The 24,692-nt window shown below is 41.0% G+C and overlaps 1 protein-coding gene across 12 annotated transcripts in view; it reads right to left on the bottom strand.

Moving 5' to 3' along the window:
- kcnt1b (potassium sodium-activated channel subfamily T member 1b) overlaps positions 1-24,164 on the bottom strand; it is a 125,362-nt gene extending 101,198 nt beyond the window's left edge. For 10 of the 12 annotated variants that reach the window (XM_049578120.1, XM_049578116.1, XM_049578109.1 and 7 more), the window contains exons 1-3: positions 22,027-24,164; positions 18,549-18,639; positions 16,506-16,673 (exon numbers count right to left, since the gene is read on the bottom strand). In XM_049578120.1, the coding sequence (XP_049434077.1) occupies positions 16,506-16,673; positions 18,549-18,639; positions 22,027-22,093 (326 nt within the window). In that variant the 5' untranslated portion in view covers positions 22,094-24,164. Of the gene's footprint in view, positions 1-16,505; positions 16,674-18,548; positions 18,640-20,534; positions 21,228-22,026 lie in introns of those variants that run through there. The other 2 variants (XM_049578115.1, XM_049578114.1) reach the window with 2 other exon arrangements.
- Positions 24,165-24,692: the final 528 nt, after the last annotated feature.

Here is a 24,692-nt window from a genome sequence, read left to right on the forward strand (position 1 = left end):
AGCACCGCACACACGGGGAGGCTTTCGCTTGCTGACTGCTGTTTTGCCAAAGGCTGCTTCGTGCAAAAAGGTTCAACTACCCATTTACTGGTCGTAACCTTATGTTCTCTTCCAAAATGAAGATGTCTCAGTCAATGTTCACTTGTGTAAAGTGGGTTCGCCCAAGCCAGTGGTTCATCCATTTAAAAAAAAAAGTACCATCATCTTCAAATTGTCTGTGGGACCATTAAATCATTTCTTTCAAAGTCCCATATGGGCCCTGAAGAGATGAGAGAGTCCCTGTTGAAGCGTGAAGAAGTAGTACTCCAGCTTGTGCAGAAACATGTGCAGCGTTTACTCACATGCCTCCAAATAAACTGCTGAATATGATTGTTTGGAGTTTTAGGATGCAATTACCATTTCCCTTTGAAACTTCTCTGAAAATAAGCAGGCACTTTTATTGGGCCACATTAAAGACAAACAGGCCATGTTCAACAGTTTCATGAATAAAACAAGCGCTCTGATGCCTCGCCAGAAAAGAGTGGTGCTGCTGGTGTTGTCCTCATTTGCATAAAATAGGACAATCAGCTTTTATTTGCCAGCTCATGTTTATGTATGTGAATATAGCAGCTGCAAAATGTCATAACTGCATAGTAGCAACAACTTTTAATGTCTTCTTCAGTTGTAAATTACAGCCCAGTCTGTCAAAGATTGATCCTTGTACCTGAAGTGTTTGAATAATGGCCTAGTTACTCACAATGTCACAAAAAGGAAAGGTGAGGTTTTCTGTCATTAATCAGGAGTGTTCAAATGATTTTTGCTGATACAGTACATTTTATCATTTGGCTCAACTTCTGTTACCAAGAAGGTCTTTCAATGTCTCTCACCAACTCCACAATGTGCTGGTCAGACACAGGAGCACATTCAGTGATGGACTCATTCCCCCAAGATGCACCACAGAGCGCCACAGGAAGTCATTCTGGCTGGTTGCCATTAACCTGTACAACTCCGCTCTGAGTCAGTAGACTGGCATTTGGACTTTTTTAACCAACTGCATTTATGATTCATAATTATCTATTGGGTGTAATTATTCAACTATGCATCAACATTTTTCACCTCTTGAATGTATATATTAATTTGACATACAATGCACATAACTGTACGTATTTCTTATGTTTACTCTTATTCTATTGTCGTTAGAGTTGTACCAATACCGATACCAGTATCGGAAATGCCTCCGATAATGCCTAAAATGCGGTATCGCGTATCAGCAAGTACAGCCTATGACCAATCCGATACCACATAATGCCTCACGTCATTACGCATACGCACGCTACAGGCAAATGAAACGGAAACGGAGCGGAGTTTAAAAAGCATTAGACTGTAGCCTTTAAATTGTCTTTTTTACCAAATTGTGTGGCTGCACTTTAACCTGTGTCTTGATCTGTGTCAACACTGGATAATAATAATAATTAAAAACAAGTTTTATGGCATTCATTCTACTATTATGTATTTATTTCTTAATATTTTACATAGAGTTTTAGGAGTTGAGACATACAACAATTCATATCCCATCCATTTTTATTTTACACGCTGGTATCAGATTGGTACTCGGTATCGGCAGATACCTAAGGTTGAGGGATCGGAATCGGTATCGGGAAGGAAAAAGTGGTATCGGTACATCTCTAATTGTCGTTTTATTCTACTGATGTATCCACCTTATTCCTGAGAGCACTACTGTAGAAAAATGATTATGGGTGCATCTTCCAGTGAGATAGCAGAAGTAGTATTAAGCTGGTTAGTCCCATAGACTGTCTGTGGTTAGTCCCAGTGGCTACTCTTGGTGGCTAACTGCCAACGCTGGTTCTAAGTAATTTACCTTCAGTTTAGCAAATACTGATTTATTTTTCAACATATATTTAACTAATGTAAACTTAGCATTTTCTAAAAGGTCTTTGCAGAGCTCTGGTGCCTGTTGCACTGTCCGTGTCTGTAACAACTAACAACCAGTGTCAGCTAAAGTTTTGTCTTAAGCAACTGTGTGTTGAAGTAAGTAAGTAAAGTAAATTTTATTTATATAGCACTTCTCACAGAGAGGACTCACAAAGTGTTTCACAAGATAAAATACAAAAAATACAATAACAGAAACAATGCAAAATACACAAAAACAAATAAAAAGTAAAGTGCAGTGAAATACAGAGATGGTGTTGAACATGTAACCAGAACAAAAAGGGATTGTTCCTGTTGCCAAAGTACTGATATGAGAAATAAAACCACGAGTTTCACGAGACATAGCGAAAAAGTATTAAATCAGAAGTTAAAAAAAAAAAAAAAAAAATCATGTGAACTGCATTGTTAGAGACAGACCAGTGGAGGATTAGCTGGGAAACATCACATTTATTCACTTTATACGGAGCCACAGTTAATACTGAATTATGTTAAATGTTTGCCGAATGTGGTAGTATCTCTTAATAAGTTATCATAAATCATCTTTAGAAGGAGCAGATGTTACCTTAAGCTAGTTTGGGCCACATTAAAGTTCACAATATTTCAACGGAGCGAGGCAAGCTAATTGCTAGGGTGCTGGGTTGAAAAGGAAAAAAAAACACCCAAAAAGCTTTGAGATGGCTGTCAGAGACGACAGAGGTATGATCACATAATCCTGTTTGAGCTATAACAGGTGGTGTGTTCCACATTTAATTTCCCAATTGCTCTTGAAAAGAAGAATAGAGTACTGTAAACAAATTGAAATCGGCAGTTTCGGTTCATCTTAGTCTTACTTTTTACAATTCTCTATTCTTTACATCAGAGCAACTGTAACAAATCATAATTTCCCCTCAGGGATCAATAAAGTATTTCTGATCCTGATTCTGATCAGGATAATGAAGTTCAGCGTTACACTTAAAATTAAAAATCAAGATTATTTTTAATCTTTGATACATTAACTAGAGCTGCAATGATTAATCAACTAGTTGTCATTTGTTAAATCACAAACCAACTAATTTCATAATTGATTTATAGATTTAAGTAATTTGTAGAGAAAAAAATAAAGTCAAAATCTTCTGAGTCCAGCTTCTTAAATGTAACAGTAAAGTCAATATCTTTCGGTTGTGAAAAAACAAGACATTTGGGGCGCCATCTTGGGATTTGGGAAACACTGATCGATATTTTTCACTATTTTTTTTTTTGGACATTTTTATAGACCAAACAACTCATCAAGTAATGGACAAAATAACTGAGAGATTAATCTGCCATGAAAATTGTTAATTGCAGTCTAGTATTAACACATTAGAAAAGTTTGACAAAAAAATCATTGGTAATATGGTTATAATGACCAAACTGACCCATTACTGAGCTAAAACAGTTAGAAAAGCAGTACTTATGTAGTACTTCACACTGTTTATAAAAAAAATCAAGACATTATAATACTTAACAATGTCATGTCTTATGTCACAACATTGAGAGGCTGTACCAAATTATCTGATCCATTAGAATCATATCCGTTTGAGCTTATCAATTCCTTTTATTGACACTGGCATGTTTTTCTGACAGTTGCTCATTGCAATAAACAACATCGAACTCATCTGTCTACGCTGCTGGAAACTTAACAAGAATAAGCCATGGCAGAGAGGAGGAAACAGTCCAAGTGTGTCTTCATTTCACGAGGAAAGATGACAACAGTGCTGCTTGTAATGTCTGTAAAATTAAAAATTCATGTAAGGGTGGAAACACCTGCAACATGCTTAAACATCTGTCTATGCAACACAGGCTTGAATTCCACAACTGAAACACATTCAACACACGAGTGCCACTGCTTCCCAACTGAATAGCACGTCTCTTAGCGAGGGTAAATATCCTATGTTATAATAATATCAGCGCCACGCAGGCAGGCTCAGCAGATAGGATACTGTATAAATATTCTCTCACTTCATCCATTTTGGATAATGACAGACAGACTGAGTCACACGCATGCCTTTTTTTTGACTCTGTTTCTACACTGTGCTCAGACAGAGATAATTTAACAGCTGCGTTGATGCTGAAAGCCTGCGGGGGATTACTTTTTCTCCCACGCAGGAAATTGATGAGGAATCAGCAAGGGGATTGATAAAGAATCGGACCAATGAGCAGAATCGATGGCATTGGGATCAATCAAATGTTATCAATTCCAATCCTTATACAGTATATTGTATTACCTCAAAGGAATTTTAAGGACTGTAAGAATCAAGAGCAATGAGCCAACAACTGTTACAGCTGAATACTGTATATTCATGTCTTGAAATCCCCTGAGATGTATAAAAAAGAATTATAACTTACAAATAAGGCACATTTTATTAAACTTTGTATTATACTGAAAGCAGGAACGACAAAGATTGTATCTGAATAAACACGTGTGATTGCTGGATAATGTCTAAGTAAACAGAAAGTATGCGGGGAAAAAAACATCACTGCAGGGCTGCCACTCAGCTCTTCACTAAAATAATTCTGCAAATCCATTATCAGTGAGCCACATATTGATTCTGAATCATTGTCTTGATTACCTTCGCTTGGAAGAAACAAATAAGTACAACATTACAGATAAAATCCCCTCACAACTTTTAACAGCTACACAAATGCAAACGTGACACACTGATGTGATTTGTTGGTATTTAAGATGATTATAATCAAGGCAAAAACTCTGTAACTGATTAAAAAAAAAAAAGGAAATGTTTTGCATTAAAAAAAACCCTGCATATTTGATTGAGTATCTTTGAACCAGTGGAAGAAACTGTGCTATGTGCTTCCTAAACAATCCTCTATGTGACGCTGTACGTCTCAACGCTCACCCACAACACTGGAACCCCCCTCATCCACATGCCTCCATCATCCCAGCTGCCTATTGAAGTCTGACAAACCAGCTCCACTGATGCTAATTAAGTTGGCAAGACAAAGAACAGGGGCTAAACGGCAAATGCACTAGAGATTTCCAGGCACAACAAAGCAGTGGACCAGAAGAAAAACAATTTCTACTATGCAAAAGACATCTTATTTTTCTTCGAGCACCCCTCCGATGACTCTCTCTCTGCAGCCTACCTTTAATTCTACGTCCCATTTGAGCTATCCCTCTGAGACTGTGCACTCAGCCACTGTAATGTTCCAAATGGTTTCATATGAACACCAATAAAGGCGCTTTAGGAGACATGCACGCTCGTTTTGTTCAGCTCAGGCATTCTATGCTACTTTCACTAATACCTCCACTGTGTTAAGAGGCAACAAATCAGAGCGTAAATTGTCCAAATTGAGCTTTTCAGGAATGAAATGCCTCTGCGCTCCCTCATTTTCAGTTGTTCACAATCCAGTTTCTGCTCAGTGGCTGCACAAATCCTGACAGAAACACAGAACGTGACAAAAAGACAGAATGTGGACAACAGGTCCGGGACCTCTGCTTCACCGTGATAACAGCAGTAATTCCTAAAGCGAAGGCGTGCCAAAAGACGCGCAGCCACTCTGCTGCTGATGAGAACAAGTCTAGCAGCCCTCAAGTGTCACCCACCCACTCTGTGCTGATGGTGGTGACTAATGCCACCTATGGTCTAAATTGCAAGCTCTAGTTGCTAAGCGGAACCATGCATGTCGCCAGTAACAACACTCAGCCTTTCAAGTACGTCAGAATTTTCAGTGAGATGACATTGGGACACTGTAGGGCTAAGTTATTTCCCCCTCAATACTTGAGATGTAGATTTTAATTCAACACAACTTGACTTAAAATCATGAACTCAGGTTAACCTTTGCCTGACACATGCCATGATTTCAGTGCTTCAAAGCAGGCTGGCTGAACCTGTCCTATATTATGCAGGAGTAGCAGTCACAACTATAATGAGAAGGCAAAATGGCAAACTCACTTATTAAAGAAATATTTCACTGCTGGAAAGAACGGGGCTGTTTCTGCAGTAGAAATACTTTTGAAATTGGTGCTGCATGACCAGAGAAAACAGAGAAAAAAGGCTGTGGCATTTGCATTTGAACAGGAGGTAGAAAACCTACAATTATCAGAATGTATTGCACCGCATCAGACCAATAAATGCTCCCACTGGTTGGTGACATAATGTAAGCTTCCCTGTTTGGCAGCTGGTTGGTAAGAAACAATCACAAATGGCAGCTTAACAGTAACATAAAATATGTTTCTAAAATATTTTGGCAAGAAACAAGCAACACAGTAACAGAATCTTTGTTCATATTCAATCAGCACTGTTTAGTTTTACCGTTTGATCTGAGTTTTGTCAGCTGGCGTTTTCACAATACAGGAAACAGTATTCTGGCCATTAAAATTTGTTTACGAAGACATTTAAAGTGAGAAATAGGCAACACAGTGACAGAATCTTGGCTTACATTGTTCAGTGCTGCCTAGTTTTACAGTTTGACATGAGTTTGGTCTGAGATTGGTCACATTTTTGGAGTTAGTGCAAGTATTTTTTACAACTACTCGCTCGTGTGCGACCTGCAAATTTGCAGGCGTATTTTTTTATGTTGAAAAACGAGGGAGCCAGGCCCCCATCGTAGGCCAATGTGTGTGAGAGCGGGAGGATCCGGGAGTGAGCGATTAGTTAACTGAGAGGATCACGTTATCGACACTCAATGTTTCTAGCTGTGGTCGCGTCCAACGTCATATTCAAGGATGGCGAAACAAACTATTTACATGTTCTTCACCCCTGTGTCAGAGCCAGGCCTTGCACAGTGAAAAGTTGCAGAGGAAAACTTGAATATAGACTCTTAAAACAAACAAACAGAAAAAGCCCAATCTACACTTAGGCACTCTAGATATGGCCCCAAATATGCAGGGAAAACAAAGTTTGCAGAAGCAACCGGTACTGCACAGTTCAAACATGATACACTAATGAAACACAATGACAGCTTTTTCAAATGAAACAGAATCCCCACTTCCAGCAGCCTTTCACAGGCAGGAAGCTACAATACAATCTGCAGAGGAGGCTGAAATGATAGTCAAATTCAACACTACATATTTCATCACAAAGCAGGAGCTACCGTTTATCAAGTATAAGGGACAGATTGAACTTTTGGAACGGCGTAACTGTTAACCCATATTTAGCAACAACACTGCAGGAGCTGTGTGTGCGTTACAAATGATCAAATTGAATGCATTTGTTTAGTTTTGTTACATTTTTTCTACTGTGATAACAGGAGGTAGGTGAGGAAGGTTACTGACCACATACTTTGTTTTCATGCTATGTATGCATTCATGAAAGTTCAATTTTGTTCAATTTGTGACATTGTAAACTTGAAATAAAACAACAATGTAATTTCAAAGTGAAGTCAGTTGTCTATTTATTACCAAAGCATTTATCAGTAGTACAGTTAACATGGCAAAAAATGTGAATAATTGAGTCGCAGCACGATTTAAGGTGTGCCCCTAAATTTTCTGCTAGTGCTCTTAAAATTTTCGGTTAGAGGCTACAGTGCTCTTACTAAAAAAAAAGTTAGTCTGGAGCCCTGACTCTTTGTGTCGGTGGTGGTAGGCATACGAAAATGCAAAAGTACAATCTGTAGTTTGAGCAACAGCCCTAGAGCCAGCAAATATTTGAGCTGGGAGATAAGCAGGGGGATCTAGGCACTGGTAAGATAAAGGGAAGTTCACCATATTTCATTTATACATACTTTAACTTCACTGTCATGATACAGAGCTGGTTAAAAATCAAGTATCCCTTTAAGAGAAATGCTCCATTGAGCCAAAATTGGAATTCACATACAGTATCATAATGATCATCATAATGATTACTGAGCTAGCCCCATCATGATACTGTAGGAAACACACAGGAAGTTTATAGTTTTGATACCTGTAAAAATAGCACACATACACAGTGTTTTAAAAACCAAGCTACCACCCTATTTGCAGGAATCTGGCATGAAGCATGAGGGCCTGCACTGTGAACACTGCCTGCAAGCGCCCAGTCCTGTGTGACTTATTGAACCGAATCACCTTCATCATCAGCTTCATATCAGTGCCACTCATCAGTCTGCCTCCTCCTATCTCTCTGGTCCTTTCTCCTCCATCTTCTATCTGTCATCTTCCTCTTCCACTTCCTCTGGGATTTTGTGTGTTCCTTCTGCTCCTCATCTCGCTCTTTGTCTTTGTTCTCTATCTTATCATCAGCCTCCTAAACTCAGATGGAAATCAGCCAAGCATCAAATCCCAGCAGTCACTTCTGCCACAGATTCAGCGCAAACAAACAGCTGCTGCCAGTGTCAGTGTGCAATTGTTGTCTCTTTATTCCACTCGGAGTTTGGTTCTGTGATATCTGCCTGGACAGGGAAAAAAATCTATGAGGCCTTCAGGAGATGTAACCTCCTTTGTCATGTCAAAACATAACATTTTTGATTTACCATAAATAAACTGTTGGGGGAGAATCTGTGTCTTCAGAATATTCAACATCAGCAACTTGGGTTTATGAAATAAAGCAAATTCGATGATCACTAAGCTAAAAACAAGCCCTCTCTTGCTGCTGTAAAGCTGTCATATTAGAGATCAAACATTTTCACAGTAGTGTGAGCGAATGATCCATGTCTGGGACTAGCTGTTGCTCGACAGCAGAACATGCGTCAGTGCTGGGTCACCATTCCAAGTGCCACTATTTGACTCACCGGGAGGTGCTAAGAGTTGATTCAGTGACCAATTAACACCGTTCACTCTGTCGACATTACTCCCATCAGCATCCTGCCTTGATTAGAGGAGAAAAACCCCCAAACAAGATTAGACACGCATAGGAGGGATAGATGGAACCAATTTCGTTCTCACTGCTCTTTCGTTTTTCAACTCTGTCGGCGTGCATAAAAGCGTTCGGTGGCTTGCTTCTATTTCTGACTTTGACTGAGGTTGGCCCCCCTCCACCGGCTGACAGACTGAGAAATAAACCCACACACTCGGATGTATAATCAGACACTCACAGGTGCACACACCAGTGTGTCCACACACTGAGAGCACAGACACCAACACCTGCACAGACAATACTGACACACACACACACACACACACACACCAGTCGCTTGTCAGACTTCATGACTTCAGTGTGATTGCTCCTCTCCAGCACCCACACAGCTGAACTGTAATTACGGCCCTCTTACACCCAACCCTGGAGATAATGACAGCTCAGCAGGGAGACCCCCCCCACACTCACACACATCCACACTGCACGCCCACATCAACATCGCAGACACTAACAGATGAACGGAAATATGAGGACACACATACTCTGACAGCACAGACGGGCTTATTGCCTTAATACTGTTGGAATGACACATTGAGAAACTTATAAAACATATAAAAACACACAGCCAACGAGCGCATTCATTGGACATTGTGGCAAAGGAAGATTCTGAGTCTAATTATGTTGACATTTGGGGGCATGAAGACATGAAGACATCACTCCATACAGCAATATTAAGAAGTCTGGTTGTCAACATACCACCACTGTAGACACACTGATCTACAGTAGGGCTGTCAAAATTGCTCAAAAATGACATTCAAATATTTCTTCTAAAAATAACTCATAGGTTCGAACCATTCGAATTTTTTTTTTTCCCGCATTATGTCCACAAGAGTGCAAACTAATACAAGGAAACATACTTGTATATGTATTAATACAAGGAAACATAACTAGCCTACTTGTAGGTATTTTTAGTTCAACATAAATGTCTTTGAAAACATTTACATACCTACGTATTAAAACTCATAAAACAATTATATATAACATTATGTTATAAACGACCGCGGACCTCTCGCTCGCCCCCCCCTCTCTCACCCGTGGCCACACCGCCCGCGGAAGCACTGCGAATAGCCTCGAAGCACCGGACCGTGACCAGCTCGCAACCTGCAGCGATTGTTTTGGCGTCTGGTCTATTTTCTACATGAGCCGCGAGCGAATGTGTCAAACCGGGTGACGGAGACAACAGCTGGGAGCAGAACCACTTGTCGACCAGGCTGGAGAAATGCGTGCCTGATGCCAACGCTCACTCGCAAAGAGGACAGCTTCGGTGGTGTTTTTTTCCTCTCCACAATCAAATATCAATTTTTACATTCGAAGGTCCATTTTTTTTTTTCAAATTCGAATTTAAATTCGAATTTAGAATGTTCGTTGACAGCCCTAATCTACAGTATGTGTTTGGAAGTAGGGTTGGGATGATCATGACAATACAGTAAGTCTATATGAAATCTATCAACCAGCAGAGATTTTACCACAGAGATAATAAGCATCGTAGAAAATATGAGAAAAACTAAATTCTGCTACACAGTGTTGTGTGTATTAGTCAGACCTTTCTCTAATCTTTCTGTCTGGTGAAATGCTGCAGTCGTTTTAAGTACTTTACCCTTTAAAATTTGTTCAAATGTTACAATCCTTTTCCAAATGCCGTCAGCTGAACAGCTCATAACGTGCAACCTGTGATGTGGCGCTCTCTCAAGCAAAAAACACAACAACTGAGAAGCACTAAGTGTACCAGAGCATTAATATAGCAGCAAACCTCTATCTGCTATGTAAAGATATAGTGGAGTAATGGTGTTCGGTGCAGATAATGAAGTCATGCCCCCTCTGTGTGTGTGTGTGTGTGTGTGTATTGTAATCCAATCTTCTCTTTGGTTTGTCGTGGTTGGCTGCTCCAGCCATACGTGCATGTTAGTGCATGTGTGTGCATCGACACCACTGATATTCGGACAGCATCACTGCAGGAGTGTGGTGCCCATTTTCCAGTTTTCCCCTAGGTAAAAAACATTAGCTCTGTCAGCATTGTTGCTGTTGTTTACCACTGTTCATGGGGTTAGCACTGTTAGCTGCTAGCCGCTAGCTCAGCCACCTCCATATTCAGAGCTGCATCCAGACAACTCATACACTCTAAAATATCAACTCCCAGGTGACATACTGGAAATCGACTGGCAGTTGGTATTGTAACATCAACTTCGCTTTGAGGAGTCAAAACTTCGGTGTATTTCCTCCCTTGAATAGATGCTTAGTAAACCCTGGAAGTCACTACTGGCCTTCCTTTTCTTCATTTTTCTTTTGTTACAAGCAGTTTGTGTTTTCTGCTGTGTGCACGGCTAACAGGTTTTTAAAAATGGTGGTTGCTGGTGATGCATTGGCTGTGTTCGACCAGTCAATGTACACTTTTTCTTTTAAATTTAAACAAAACAGATACAAATTACAGAACAACACTTTAAACACTAAAATGCTAGGACAACCATTTCTTAATTAACCAAATATTACTGTTTGAGGACACATGGTCAAAAAGATTGAACTTGATGCAAGCCATCTTTTGACAGTCGTCCAAAAAGTTGCCACATGAGGACAAAACCAAAATAAATGCAACATGTCATTAATCTCAGATTTACAGAAATGACAGTATTCTTCTTGTTGGCAGTATTTTGTACACTTATGACGTCTAGACTAATCACCGGACACTTACATCACTCAACGTTCCTCATGTGCTGGTAGAGTACTTCTGAATTAGGAGCTAAGAAAAAAGTCCCTGAAAACAGCACTTTAACATCTATGATCGTTCTTAGGGCCTGTCCCAATACTCACACTTCCCCTAGAAATACTCACTTGCACTTGGTTGTGCGCGTTCACATTGATGCTAGTGGTGTCCCAAAACAGAACTGAGGTAGTGGAAGTGGTTTCCAGCACTTAAAACCCGCCCTAGATTCCAAGGGAGCCCTGACACACACTTTCAACGAAGTGGAAGATGAAATTTCCCAGAACAACTTGTGAAGTCAGCAACTTCGGCAAGTTTTGGAAAAGAATTTGTTACTGTACGATCGGAATGTAGGCTATACAAACAGCAGATGGTTGGACTAGGGTAAACTCATCAGCAACTCGGTTGAACACAGTGTCGAAATATTTAAACAAATCGACTTACCCAAACAAAATTGATCAGAACTAGAAGACGTCGTGGGCGCCTCCTGTTTTCAGCATTTCTTCTCCGTCTGATGAATCAACGGAGAAAAATAAACATAGCACACGCCACAACACAAGCGCTGGAGCCAGCATTTTCAAACCGGTATCTTGCGTCGCTACTATGCGTGACGTATGCCTGCACGTTGGTCACGCCGATTTGCATGAAGTGGTGTCCCATTTCTTACGGAAAGATCTCCACCCTAATATTTCTCACCTCCCTCATCAAGGGTTATCTCGCAAACAAGGGCATGCAATACCAAGTGGAAGATTTAAGGGATAGAAATGAGATTGGGCCTTAGTTCTTGCGGTACAGACTCTTCTTAGAAAAAGGTCCCTAGAACTATGGAAAAGTTCCTCCAGTCTAAAAACACCTGATGTCATACCTCAATGGAAATGTTTTATTTCTTTGGATTCTTTGGGAGATTTCTGTCTGCTGATTTTATCTATAAACAGTTTCTCAATTGATTTTCCTGAACATTCACCAAATCACATCACTGCAATATATAAAAATACACACACCATGATGGAGGACTTTATCAATATTGCCCACTCCGTTGTGGAAGTAAAAACAAAAAGGTGTCAGGATGGGCTGCTGGAAACACAGCTCCTTCCAATTTTTATTATAGTTGGTTTAAATAACTACATCAAACTGTTCTTTTACAACCTGTTTGAGCATCTGACAGCTCTTGTTGCTGCCTAACAGGACTCCCTTCTAGTAATATTATTATGTCTAGTGAGTTATCACCGCCTGAATCTTTCCACCCCTGCCTTCTACTCTCATAGCCCACTATGACAGATGCATGAAACAGATGCAAAAGGCTATCAGGGCAACGAGGGGAAGAGGGTGGAGGGGTCTGACTCTCCCTCTGTGGGTTAATTTGTTTGGAGGCTCTGCGCATGACAAGGCATCAGGAAATAATCATCATCATCATCGCAACACATGAGCACAGCACGCAAAAGCCCATCAACCAAGAAATACAGTAGAATGTCACCAGAGCCCAGTGACATCGTCCGCTTCAGTTTCCACTCAAGAGCTTGAAAACTAGTAATTACAGAAAATAGCCTTAAGACAATATCAATAACAGTGTTTTCTTCTTTTACATCTTCATTCATTTCCCAACACACATTGTGCAGAGGTGTGTGTGAGCAGCTGCGGTTTACAGCTGTTATTTGTTTTGCAGAAACAAAGGCTGTTGTTTTTTCAACATCTGTGAATGGCCGTATATAGCTCTGTCACAAGAACTACCATGCACACACACACACACACACACACGAGTGGATACAAACACACATACACACTCAGGCTTACATGTGTCAGTAGCCCAGCAACAAACCCTAATTACCCTTTGCAATTGAATAGTGATCAGCAAACAATTCTCAGGGGACCTACTGGATGAAAACATGCACACAAAACACACATAACTACACACACACACACACACACACGCAGTATCAAGCAGCGTTTCTAGCATCTCAAGGTCTACAAGAAGCAGCATACGTGATAGTCTGTTAAAAGAGAAATGTTAATGTGTGCTGACTGTATTTCCATGTAATTACTGTGTAGTGTAATCTATACTGTCAGTCAGTGCTGCTTTATTTGTCTTTGTCTTCAACCTATTTGTTATGTCAACAGTGCTGATGACTGGTATGCAGCTAGAAAAACAAAGCCATGAAGATCTGTAGTGGAATACCGAGAAATCACTGCATCCCCTGGGAAAGCACGCAGACCAGTGTGTGGGGGGAAATGGTCAAACACCGAGCCGCTGCTCTGAATGCGATGTGTAGACAAAAGGCCTTGCACTGATATAAAACATACTGACAGCAATTTACTGCAAGGAGCCCCAGAGACGGAATAGAAAGACAGAGAGACAGTGTGTGTGTGTGTGTGTGTGTAAGAGAGAGATAGAGAGGATGGTGGCAAAAATGAAATTTCCATTTAGTTAAAACAAAATTGTTGGTTCAAAATGAATCCCCACAAGTAATTAAATTCAATGTCCATTTTTACAAGATGCAGATCAATAAGCTAATTACGAAACACAAAAGCCACTGTAGGTGATCGACTCGTTGCTGAAACGTGGCTGCTGCTGCTGCTGCAGACAACCAAAGAAGCCTGGATTCGTGAGATAACACACACAATGCGACGTCTGTCAGATGTCAAATATCACCACTGATAAACTTTCAATCAGCAGTACCATTACAGGCAGGGCCAGCTACACAAACAGTTAAATGTAATGTTTATTCAGCCATTTAACCCTCATTCTCTGAGTGAACTGACCTGGCCCTGTAAGTTGAGGTGAGACCGCTGCCTTTTCTTTTCTCTTTTATCAGCTCCTCTACAAAGAAGCGCAGCACACTTGGTCCTCAAGGCAACAGTCTTGGCTGATTACAAATCAACCCTGTCTGATATGTCAAACGCCCTCAGGCTATAGGCGGCTGCCAAAATTAACCGACTACAACAGTGAAGACAGTCTTACAGGAACAGTTCACCCCACAATCAAAAATACAAACTTTGCTCTAACCTGTAGTGCTTTTAATCAGTCTAGATTGTTTTGGTGTGTGTTGCAGAGTGCTGAAGATGTCTGCCCTCTCTCCAATATAATAGAATTCAAAACGCACCCCCCCAAAAACCTTTGAAAAACAGCAACGTCTCCTGAGATTCGGAAATCAGCACCCAGTTACTCAAATGAATCTACAGACCTTGTTGTTAGCGGTTTCATGTCGCACTGTCCTCCTATCAAACTACACCCTCTACTTGTATAACCACACAGATGTAATCATGCTCGTACTTGTGGATGAGAGGCTCGTACTTGTGACGGCACAAAATGCAAACATTAATTGCGTCCTCTTCAGCTGAGCTGCAAAGCTGTAAAGTTAGCTAGCTTAGTGTTGCTAAGTGAGCTAGCAGTAGATGCATGCTTCCTTCTGCACAGTGAGACCCTGATCACACAGGAAGCGTTTTAGCAGCTGGGGTGGCTTTTTGTAATTGTTTTTAATGAGAATGGAGCTTTTTGCGCGCGGTGTTTGCGTTGCGTCATGCCTAACATTTCTGTGCTTTACGCGCCTGTTGTTTTTGTCGAAGTGAATTCTGAACTCCTCGAGTCGAAAACACTTCAACTCAAAGTGGAAAAACACCCCACGTCATCCTTTTCTTCGTCATCTTTTTTCCCCACTGTCAAATCAGATGACTTGAAAGGTTGGCCATCTGTGGTGGTCACGACAACACGTTTACAGTTGGTAAACAACAGAGAAGAAACTGGTGATAGCGGTTGCTGGATACCCAGAGCTATACTGCCTGATGATATACAGCAGGTTGTCAAACTGCCCCGAGTCATCCTAAAATCTGACTGGAAATGGCCATCATGGGGGCGAAGCTCCTGGACCAACTGGTGGTGCTCCCCATGACCCACCCTCTTTTTTAGGGTTTCCACGTTTCCCTGTGCCCGAATGCCGCAATGTCTCTTTTCTAAATTTTTTTATACACCACAATCTGAGTGCAATCTAGTTCCATTATATTCAAGAGAAGGCAGCCATGATATATTCAACACTACGTAACTAACACCAAAACTATCTAGACTAATAAACAGCACTACAGGAAAAATATGAACTCTCTCTTTAATAAGACCACAGTGGAATTGACAAGCTTATAAAGTTTAAGTAAAGAATCTCATGTAAGCATTAGATTTAAAGTTAGTGACAAAGCAATAGGAAAACTATCAAGCAGCACTATCCTGCTCTGTGCAAGTCATTACTGAGGTGACGGCTGATCCTTCAGTGAGATGGCTTCATTTCAGCACCATGGAGAGCTCCGCAGTACTCAGCCAGGGCTGATGCTCGGCTAATTCTCCCCCTATTGGGCAGCAAACAGCATCTGTTGGTGTGTCTGTTCAACCGCAGCAATAATTTAACTCTTAGGAGACTCCAAAGCACTCCAGCGCTCTAGTGACTGTAGCACCAGTCAGGGGCCAAGAGATGGGCTCTTTCATGCTCAGTTCAGAGCGAGAGGAAAATGCAGTCTAAAAACGACTACACTCGGAGTTAATGAGAAATCAACTTAACACATTTCTTCCAAACTGTGCCAATGTGACAATTTAACAAGGTCAAAATCACAAAGAGAGAAAGATATATTTCTTTGTAACAGTGCTCCAAATATTCCACAGCCACAGGATCTGTGCACGTTGCAAGACTCTAACTTTCATCACTACAAAAAAAAAAACCTCACTCTGTTTCTATTTCCACTGCTCTACCCACCTACACAAAAAACCAACAGCTGAATGCGAGTCACGCCACATCTCCAGGGGGCTGTCATGAGAAGTCATTCTGGGAAATGTAGGAAAACAGTAAATGAAGTAGATGAAGCAGCTCGGGGGAATGTGAACACAACAATATAAACTGCAACACTCAGCACAAAGTCTCTCCTGGAACGTGTGGAATAAAATAAACAGTTGAAAACAGTGTTTGAAGTATCCCGCGAGATTTGAACATAAATTAGGTGTCTGTAAGCACACACAAACACAAAGTCCCCGCCAGGAATATCCCTGAGCAGACTTTCATATACAGTAGCACGTAAACTAACAGTGCTTTTCATGCTACCTGTCATCATTCTGAAATGTCTGGTCCCCCAGCAGCAAGTCCCTGAAGCGATAGCGAGGTGGAAGAGGAGGCACCTCAGTGTCCACTTCTGCCATCTTGAGGGCCGAGATGTCCAGAATAACACCAGAGTTGCTGCTGTTGTTCCTCTGCAGGGTCTCAGTGGGGGGCCTGCATGATGAGGAGGACAGCAAAATCTGCTCATCAACATGCCAGCTTGAGAGTCTGTTACATTATAATGATATTTTATTATAATCTTCTGTGTTAACATGCAACAATACGGCACCTGAGATCATTTGTACACATAAATCATTGTAAAGCCCATTACTGGGGAGAGAATTGAGTGTTCTTGGAAGTCTATATGCAATTAAAGGGTTGTATAATGAGTAGGAACAGCGTTTGAAATCAAATCAATCAATGTTCAGGAGGACTTTATGTTCTACTGAAATTCCCAGATGCTAATTTTTTCATCTAGGAACATAAACTGTGCAAAGAGGAAAACACAGCAAGGACAAAGATGAAGAGGAGGCCCATCGATCTGTTCCATGAATACTGATTCCAAGTCAACATGGATTTATTGAGGATGATGAAATGGGTCTTCTGAGTACTATAAAAACTTGAACGAACATTCTGCAGTAGCTGAACTCCTGCATTACTCTGTCTACAGTGTCAAACACAGCTGAGGAAACAGCTAATGCACATGATCTAGTTTGTGAAAGAAACACTAAACGTGGACCTGATATGCTGAATCAAAGCAAGTCATGCATGAAAGTCTGAACCAGATGATTTGATGTAACTGTCATGTGTCATGTATTATTAAACAAAATAAAATGAACTTATACAATTGCATGCATTATTCAATGAGAAAAAAGAGTTTCCCACCATCAAATGGGAAACTTAAGGGACAGCTCACCCTAAAATCAAAACTACGTATTTTCCTCTTACCTGCTTTTTATTAATCTACATGGTCATAGTGTGAGTTGTTGAGTGTTGGAGCTTTCGGCCGTAGAGATGTCTGCCTTCTCTACTATATAATAGAACTAGAGGGCACTCAGCTTGTGGTGCTCAAAGCACCAAAACAATACATTTGAAAAACTCATTTCCAGAAATCATAAACCAGTTACTCAAGATAATCCACAGACCTTGTTGTGAGCAGTTTTATGTAGGAACTACTTTCTTTCTACTGATCTACACCTGCCAACCGAATCAATGCACCAAAGGAAGTGTACATCAACTGCTAGCTCACCTAGCATCCCTGAGCTAGCTAATGTTACAGCTTGGCCGAGGAGGACGCCATTAACGAGTACTTCTCACGCTGTCACAAGCACTCTTGACCATGAGTAAATGTGTATCTTTCTGCATGGAGATACGGTTGGTGGGTTGGTAGAAAGAAAATAGTTCCTACACAAAACTGCTCACAACAAGGTCTGTGGATCATCTTGAGTACCTGGGTACTGATTTCTGGGAAAAGGCATTGCGAGGTGCACGCGTTAATGGCGCCGTCTTCAGCCAAGCTCAGTGATGCAAGGTGACCTAGCAGTTGATGCACACTTCCTTCCGTGCATTGACATAGTTGGCTGGTATAGTTCAGTACAAAAAAATAGTTCCTACACTAAACTGCTCACAACAAGGTCTGTGGATTAACTTGAGTTTATCATATATATTTTTTGGTGCTCTGAGCACCACAAGCCGAGTGCCATCTAGTTCCATTATATTCAAGAGAAGGCAGACATCTCTACGGCCAATATCTCCAACACTCGACAACTCACACTAAAACAATCCAGACAGATGATCAGCACTACAGGTGAGAGCAAAAATATGTATTTTGGATTTAGGTGTGAACTGTTCCTTTAAAAACTGCCTCACTGCAAAGATGATTATGAAAAAACAACCCACCTACTTGTACATAACAGTAAGTGCATGTGTTTGTGTGTCTAGTGCATCCAGTACAGGCTACATAATGGCATGTATATACTGTGTGCATATGTGCTCTCATCATGTCACTCTGTGTCATAAGCAGGGGAGTGAAGTGCTTCAGGAAATTACCTGTCACCATGGGAACTTGAGGATCGACGCGGAGGGCTCGATGATCGGCGTGGAGGGCTCGATGATCGGCGTGGAGGGCTCATGGCTGCCTCTTGTGGGGGGGGCATGAGAGAGCGAGAGAAAGACGGACAGGACAGAGAGATGGAGGAGAAAGGAAGGGAGAGAGTTTGAACACACTTATTAAAAATCCACCTCTCTAAGACTTAGCAAGGATGTTAATATGATTACATTAACTGCCTGTGTCGCAGCTTAACTCTCCTCGGAGTTCAGCAAGACCTCTGCAATGGGCTGCATTTTAACTAAAGTGGGATTACACTGACACACTTTAACTGTACAGTTTAATATTAATGCGTTCACTGTCTCACACATGCCCAATTGATGGTGTTTTATTATTTATACTATATATTCTGATAAAGTGGAAAGTAGCATTTCAAGTGGGTTAAGCAGCTATTATGTACCTTTGTGTTTACTGAAGGTACTCTAGTGTATAGGACTTAATGTGGGGGGAGGAAAGATCTCCTTATCAAGGTGGCGTTAAACCTATTTTCTGCCCACGAAGCAACACAGGGAGAAGAAAATTACTTTAGAAATAGGGCACTGACATTTCCACCACACCTGTGATGTATGTACAAGAATGCATGTTCTCTCTGGCTGAACACGATGGGCTTCATTCATGTGTGCGTGTCTCTGCTTGAGCAAATCAATGTTCAGCTTATTTCACAGCTGGCTTTACATGTCCAATCACATGATTTATTGGTGTTTCCTGTTGAGATTGCTTTGATTCCCCCCCCAATGCCTGTTCAAAGGGGAATAATCAGCGGGTAATACAGAGCTGTGTTTTTTTGTGAGTGTGTGGCCATCATAGTAGAGTGTGGGAAGCCTTGAGTGGACTAATAGCACCCAGAGACATGCTCTCCCTGATTAACAGTGAAAGCACGGACCCTCAGAAGATAGTGGAAACAGAGTGGAGATATGATGAATTAGTGTGCTGATGAGGAGAGGAAAAACAGGAAATAAATGAGGTCGTTGCAGGAGTGTAAAGAACACATTGTCCTCAATGCCTCCTTTACTTTAGGGAGAAAGGAGAGGTTGAGGAGAAGTAGATGACAAGATCAAATAAGAGAAAGAGCTGATGAGTGCAAGTGTAGCATGAGATTAAAATGAGGCTTGTAAAAAATACAGAGTGTGCAATCTCTGAGGGATGGCTTAATGGATGAGGCGAAGTGACCACAATAATAGAATTGCTCCCGGTATGAGACTGTCTCCACTTAATGGAGAGAATACAGTGGATTCAGACCGAAGAAAGCAGATGGATTTAGAAAAAAAAGGTGCATGCAGGGCAGAGGCAAAATTGGTCTTTAAATAAATAACAAGATGCAGAGTGAGAATCACAGAAACATGATGAAAACTGACTGTAAAAATATGCAGTCTTCATTTAAAGTATGTATTACGGTAGACCCAAGATGGATGTCACACTTACTGTACATGAGATTACAATGCACAGATAATCAGCAATAACTAAATGCTATGTTCTGTAATTAAACTTTCCATCTGAACACTGAGTCATGTAAGTTTTCCTTATGGTTATACAAGAAAACGTGATATTTAGACACTCAGTAATCTTTGAAACACACTCATCATATTCAAAGAAAGTTTGCTAGTGACACACAAAGCCAATAAAACTACTTCTATGCATGACAGATATATTACAGAGCAATTTACTTTGGGTAAATAAGAAAATGGCCAAGATAGATTCATATAGGCTACTGCAGATGAAGTTCAGCATTAATATTAGGGTTATACTACACTATACTTTATAGAAACATCATTTAAGATACAACAAATTAACTTCCACAGTATTAGGTCATGAAGAGTACCTCAGAAAAGAAACACACAGATATAAATTCCTTAGAGACAAGTTTAAATAGCAAGGTCATGGCAGTAAAGACACAATAACAGACACAAACACAAGGTAAATAAACTTACAAATAAGCACCAGTCACTGTGAGTGAAGTCAGGCTCCCCAGAGGAACATACAGCCTGAGTCACATGGGCTGACTTCTGCCTAACTTCGTTTACCTGGCTGTGTCTGACCGAGGTCCCATCATCGTGAACACACGTTTGGTTTTGATACCCTCCATACACTGCCTGTACAGTGCTGCCTGTGTGAAAGAGGATGTTTCCCATCAACGCGCCCCTGCGTAAGCTCTGTCATGCCTGGAAAATGGTAATTAAAAAGGGGAGGGAAGTCGAGTCCGGTGTGACAAGAGTCCAACGGAGTTAGCTTGAACGTCCAGTTGAATCAATATAGATCCTCATGGCGATAAACACCCGTGTTTGACAAGCTAGCTGCCTGACAGTACTTAGCTAACTCTCTCTTCGCTCGCACGCTGTGTTATTTAGGTTTATGAGGAAAAACTAGTCCCGGTCTGCGCTGCTGATTGGCTGACACGCCTTCGAAGCCGTTCTAATTTATCGTACACCTGACAGTTAATTTAAATATCAATGCGCGAGCCCCAAACCGCCACCAATACCGTGAGACTTCATTGTCGCTTAGCAACAACTTTAGTCGCGTGTTGACGAACTACATCGCAGCGCGGAAGGAGGATGAACTGTTATTTTTAGTCATACATCGATTGTAAAGCAGATTTTTTTTTTTTTTTTTAATTAGCGCGCGTTAACCGTTTTTCAGCTGCTGTCACTGTACGTCAAATCACAGTAAGTACGGCTTCGTATGGTTATTTCCGTTGCTGTCTTCTGTCATGTAACATTGATAAGGACATCATGTAAACGCGCTGTGGTCCCTTGCTGGTTCCTGTCAGCATCATCTCCTCCCCAGGAAAGAGCAGCAGCAGCAGCAGCAGGGCGCTCAAGTCACCCATGGGTGCCTCGCCATCTACCGGAGAAGTTTGCACTGATTTGGAGGCTATTGAGGATGCGTTTGATGCTGACAGGAAACTAATCAAAAGGCTTTTAGTGAAATGACTAAACCTAACAATAGCAACTGTAATTCTGCACCGTCATGATTTTGCTCACCCCTCATGTCACCTTGTCTGTGTTTTAAAGATGCAAGACTGAAGCTTTTGAGTCTAGACAAATAAGACTGCTGCTTCTTGTTTTATAAGCAATGGTGTGCTCCATGTACACTGTGTCTTCCTCAGCCAGAGTCATCTGGTGGTAAGAGGTGGAAAGTGCAACTTTGCTGTGCTTGTGAATGCCATAACAATTACATAGCACTCAGCAAAAAAAACAAGCAAATCTGTCTTACCAGGGCTTTAAATGGCTGGTACAGACATCTGCCAAAAATATTGCATTGGAATTAGACCACAACAGTTCCCAAATGATAAGATATTTATTCATTTTTCTTATAACTGTCCAAAATCAAACATCAGTGATGGAGTATATACAGTGCATGCAAAGTCTTGGCAACTTCTAGATATCCACGATCTCCTACTAGGCTACATCTGTGAAAACATACCTGCAACAGCTCTGTCCTCTGCTATTTGCCTCACAATCGTCCCCCTCAAATTGAAAAAAATATTCATTCTGTGTGCGCTGAGGGACTGATGGGAGACACCGCTGGCTTGTGTGTGTCTCCGGAAAAGCCGTGTGTCGCTCTGTGTGCGCTTCCTTGTGCTCAGCCTCTCCACATTTCAGCCCATTATTCTCCAGGGGAAAGAGCTCTGAGCGTCATCATTTCAAAGCCCACACAGCCACTTATGCTTTCCCATGCCAGCAGTCAGATCTCACTCACTCGTTTATCTCACTCAGGATCTTGATTCCCACAGATTTTCTTTTCCACAACTTGCTGCAGCTGATTTTGTTATTGCAGACAACTGTAATCTGTGGTTGCCGTGCCTCTTGGGCTAAATGATGAAACACGATGGAGTAATTTATTTACAGTCAGTGCGAAAGGGGTGGTTGAAATATGATGGCATTACAGATATTTACAGATGCTGATACAAAATGTAGTGGTATGATGATGAACAACAGCAATTCAGATACACTTATAATATATAAAACACATCATTACACCATGATCATGCCTTTTTACCAGGACATATTACCAATTAGGGATGTTCCAATACCATTTTTTCCATACCTGAACATGTCCATCGCCTGACACCAATCCAAGACGATGACATTAAAATAAATAAATAAATAAAAGCTGTATACTAGTAACCCTGGATGGAAATTAAATGATTGCAACCATTGTTGTCAGGCATGACTGAGGTTAACCTTTTTTGCAAACCATGAGGAAAAACGTGGATAATGAATGTTATAGAACATATTTAACTGGACATTTGGCTAATGCCTAAGGTTACACTATTTACTGGAAATCAATTATTCTTGGCTGCTCTAAAACAGTGGCTGCACAGTACAACTTGCTGTGAGGGCTACTGCTTCAGAGCAGCGAAGAGGAATAGATTTATGGGTAAATTACCGCTTCACCCGGGTGTGAAACTAATTTAAAATGTGTTAATAAACTATGTGTTATTGGATCAGTGCATAGACTCACACAGGGGCCAATGATCCATCATGTTAGGCAGTATCAGAGGCATTTTCCAATACTGGTATTGGTATTGGAACAACTCTAAAAACATTCAGTACAATTTCTTCACTTCCAGCAGCCACCTGAGTTTCTCATTCTCAAAACATCCATGTATAATACATCAAGGTTAAAATTACTATTTTCAGCATAAGGTAGTACACAAAGATTATTTTGCCACTTACAAATCCTGCACATTCGAACACCTGCATTATTTCCATGTTTACCTCCAGCTCTTTGGCTCATTTTCATTACTCTGTCATAAATAATTAAAAAGCACACAAATCCCAATATTTACAAGTGGTACTTATTAGGCTTGGGCTGCATCAACGTATTACAGTGTACCAGGATATTTAGAAGTCCTGAAGATATGATTTTCAATACCATCAAAAATACAGATGTTCCTCTTTCTATTAAACTGATACAGAGATGCTGTATTGAAGCGATGTAGTGCACAGCATGCACCACCAGAGGTCAGTCTCTACTGGTGGAATAAGCAGACTGGCGACTGCGAGCAGTGGAGATAACATTACAGGACTAGTAAAAAAAATGGCCCCTGCCCCTGTTTGGGAGCATTACTACAATTAGCCATATGATTTGATTCAATACACCATCTCTGTTCAGCCCACTGATGTGTTGGTATCTGCCGCAGTGACAAATATCATCAGATACTCCAGCAAGAAGGGCACCTATTTCCTTTTTTTACTTTCTTCCATTTATTCAATATATTTTATGGGTCATACTGTAAGTATTTAAACCCAGCAAGATTTGTCTAATCTAAGTAGGCTAATTACGTATTAGAAACACAGCATTGTAGGCTACACAATAACATACATGCTACAGTGACTTTTATCCCCAGTAGCTCAACCTTTAATTTTTTTTCAGAGAGAATCAAACAGAGGGGGCTACAGTCTGTGTTTGAGGGACATATTCAGCATGTCCGACTCACTCAGGTTAAAAAGATAAAGATAGTTAGAAGCTAAAGCCGAACATACAGATGACGGTGTAAACGTGAACCACCACATCTCCTGACGATCGAGACAGAAGTTGATGGAATTAAAGGGAAACGTTGCTGATATTCAACCAGGTGTGTGGCATCACAGTGTTCACATGAACAATGTTTGCCTTCCCCCTGTGCTGCTGCCAGCACTCGGACCTCAGCTGTTAGACCTATGTCGCTGAACAGGCAGGGAGCTTCAGAGGTAGCTAAATAGCATTCATTTGCACAGACTACGATGACATACAGCTGGTTGAATACCAGCAAAGTTTCTCAGGGTCGGTCTTTTTTCAGTGTTATTATCATTTAAAAGCAAAAGCGGCATGTGTATACATTCATTAGGCTATATCTTCAGTAGCTAGCTAGTTAGCCCTATATTTTTAAGGCTTTGATATTGGGAAAAAAACATGTAACCCTCCGGATAACAAGTGTCATTATTACTTGTGACCCAGGCACAAAATTTAGTTGGAAATCCACAAAACCGGCCTGAAAATTAAGGAAATCTGAAACAACTGCATTAGAGTCAGTGGAGCACAGCTGTGTTGTTGTCGGACGCGTGTTGCTAAGCTACGATTGGCCAGTCTGCGTTTGAGGGGCG

This window comes from Epinephelus fuscoguttatus, linkage group LG6 (genome assembly GCF_011397635.1).
Source record: "Epinephelus fuscoguttatus linkage group LG6, E.fuscoguttatus.final_Chr_v1".
NCBI lineage: Eukaryota > Metazoa > Chordata > Actinopteri > Perciformes > Serranidae > Epinephelus > Epinephelus fuscoguttatus.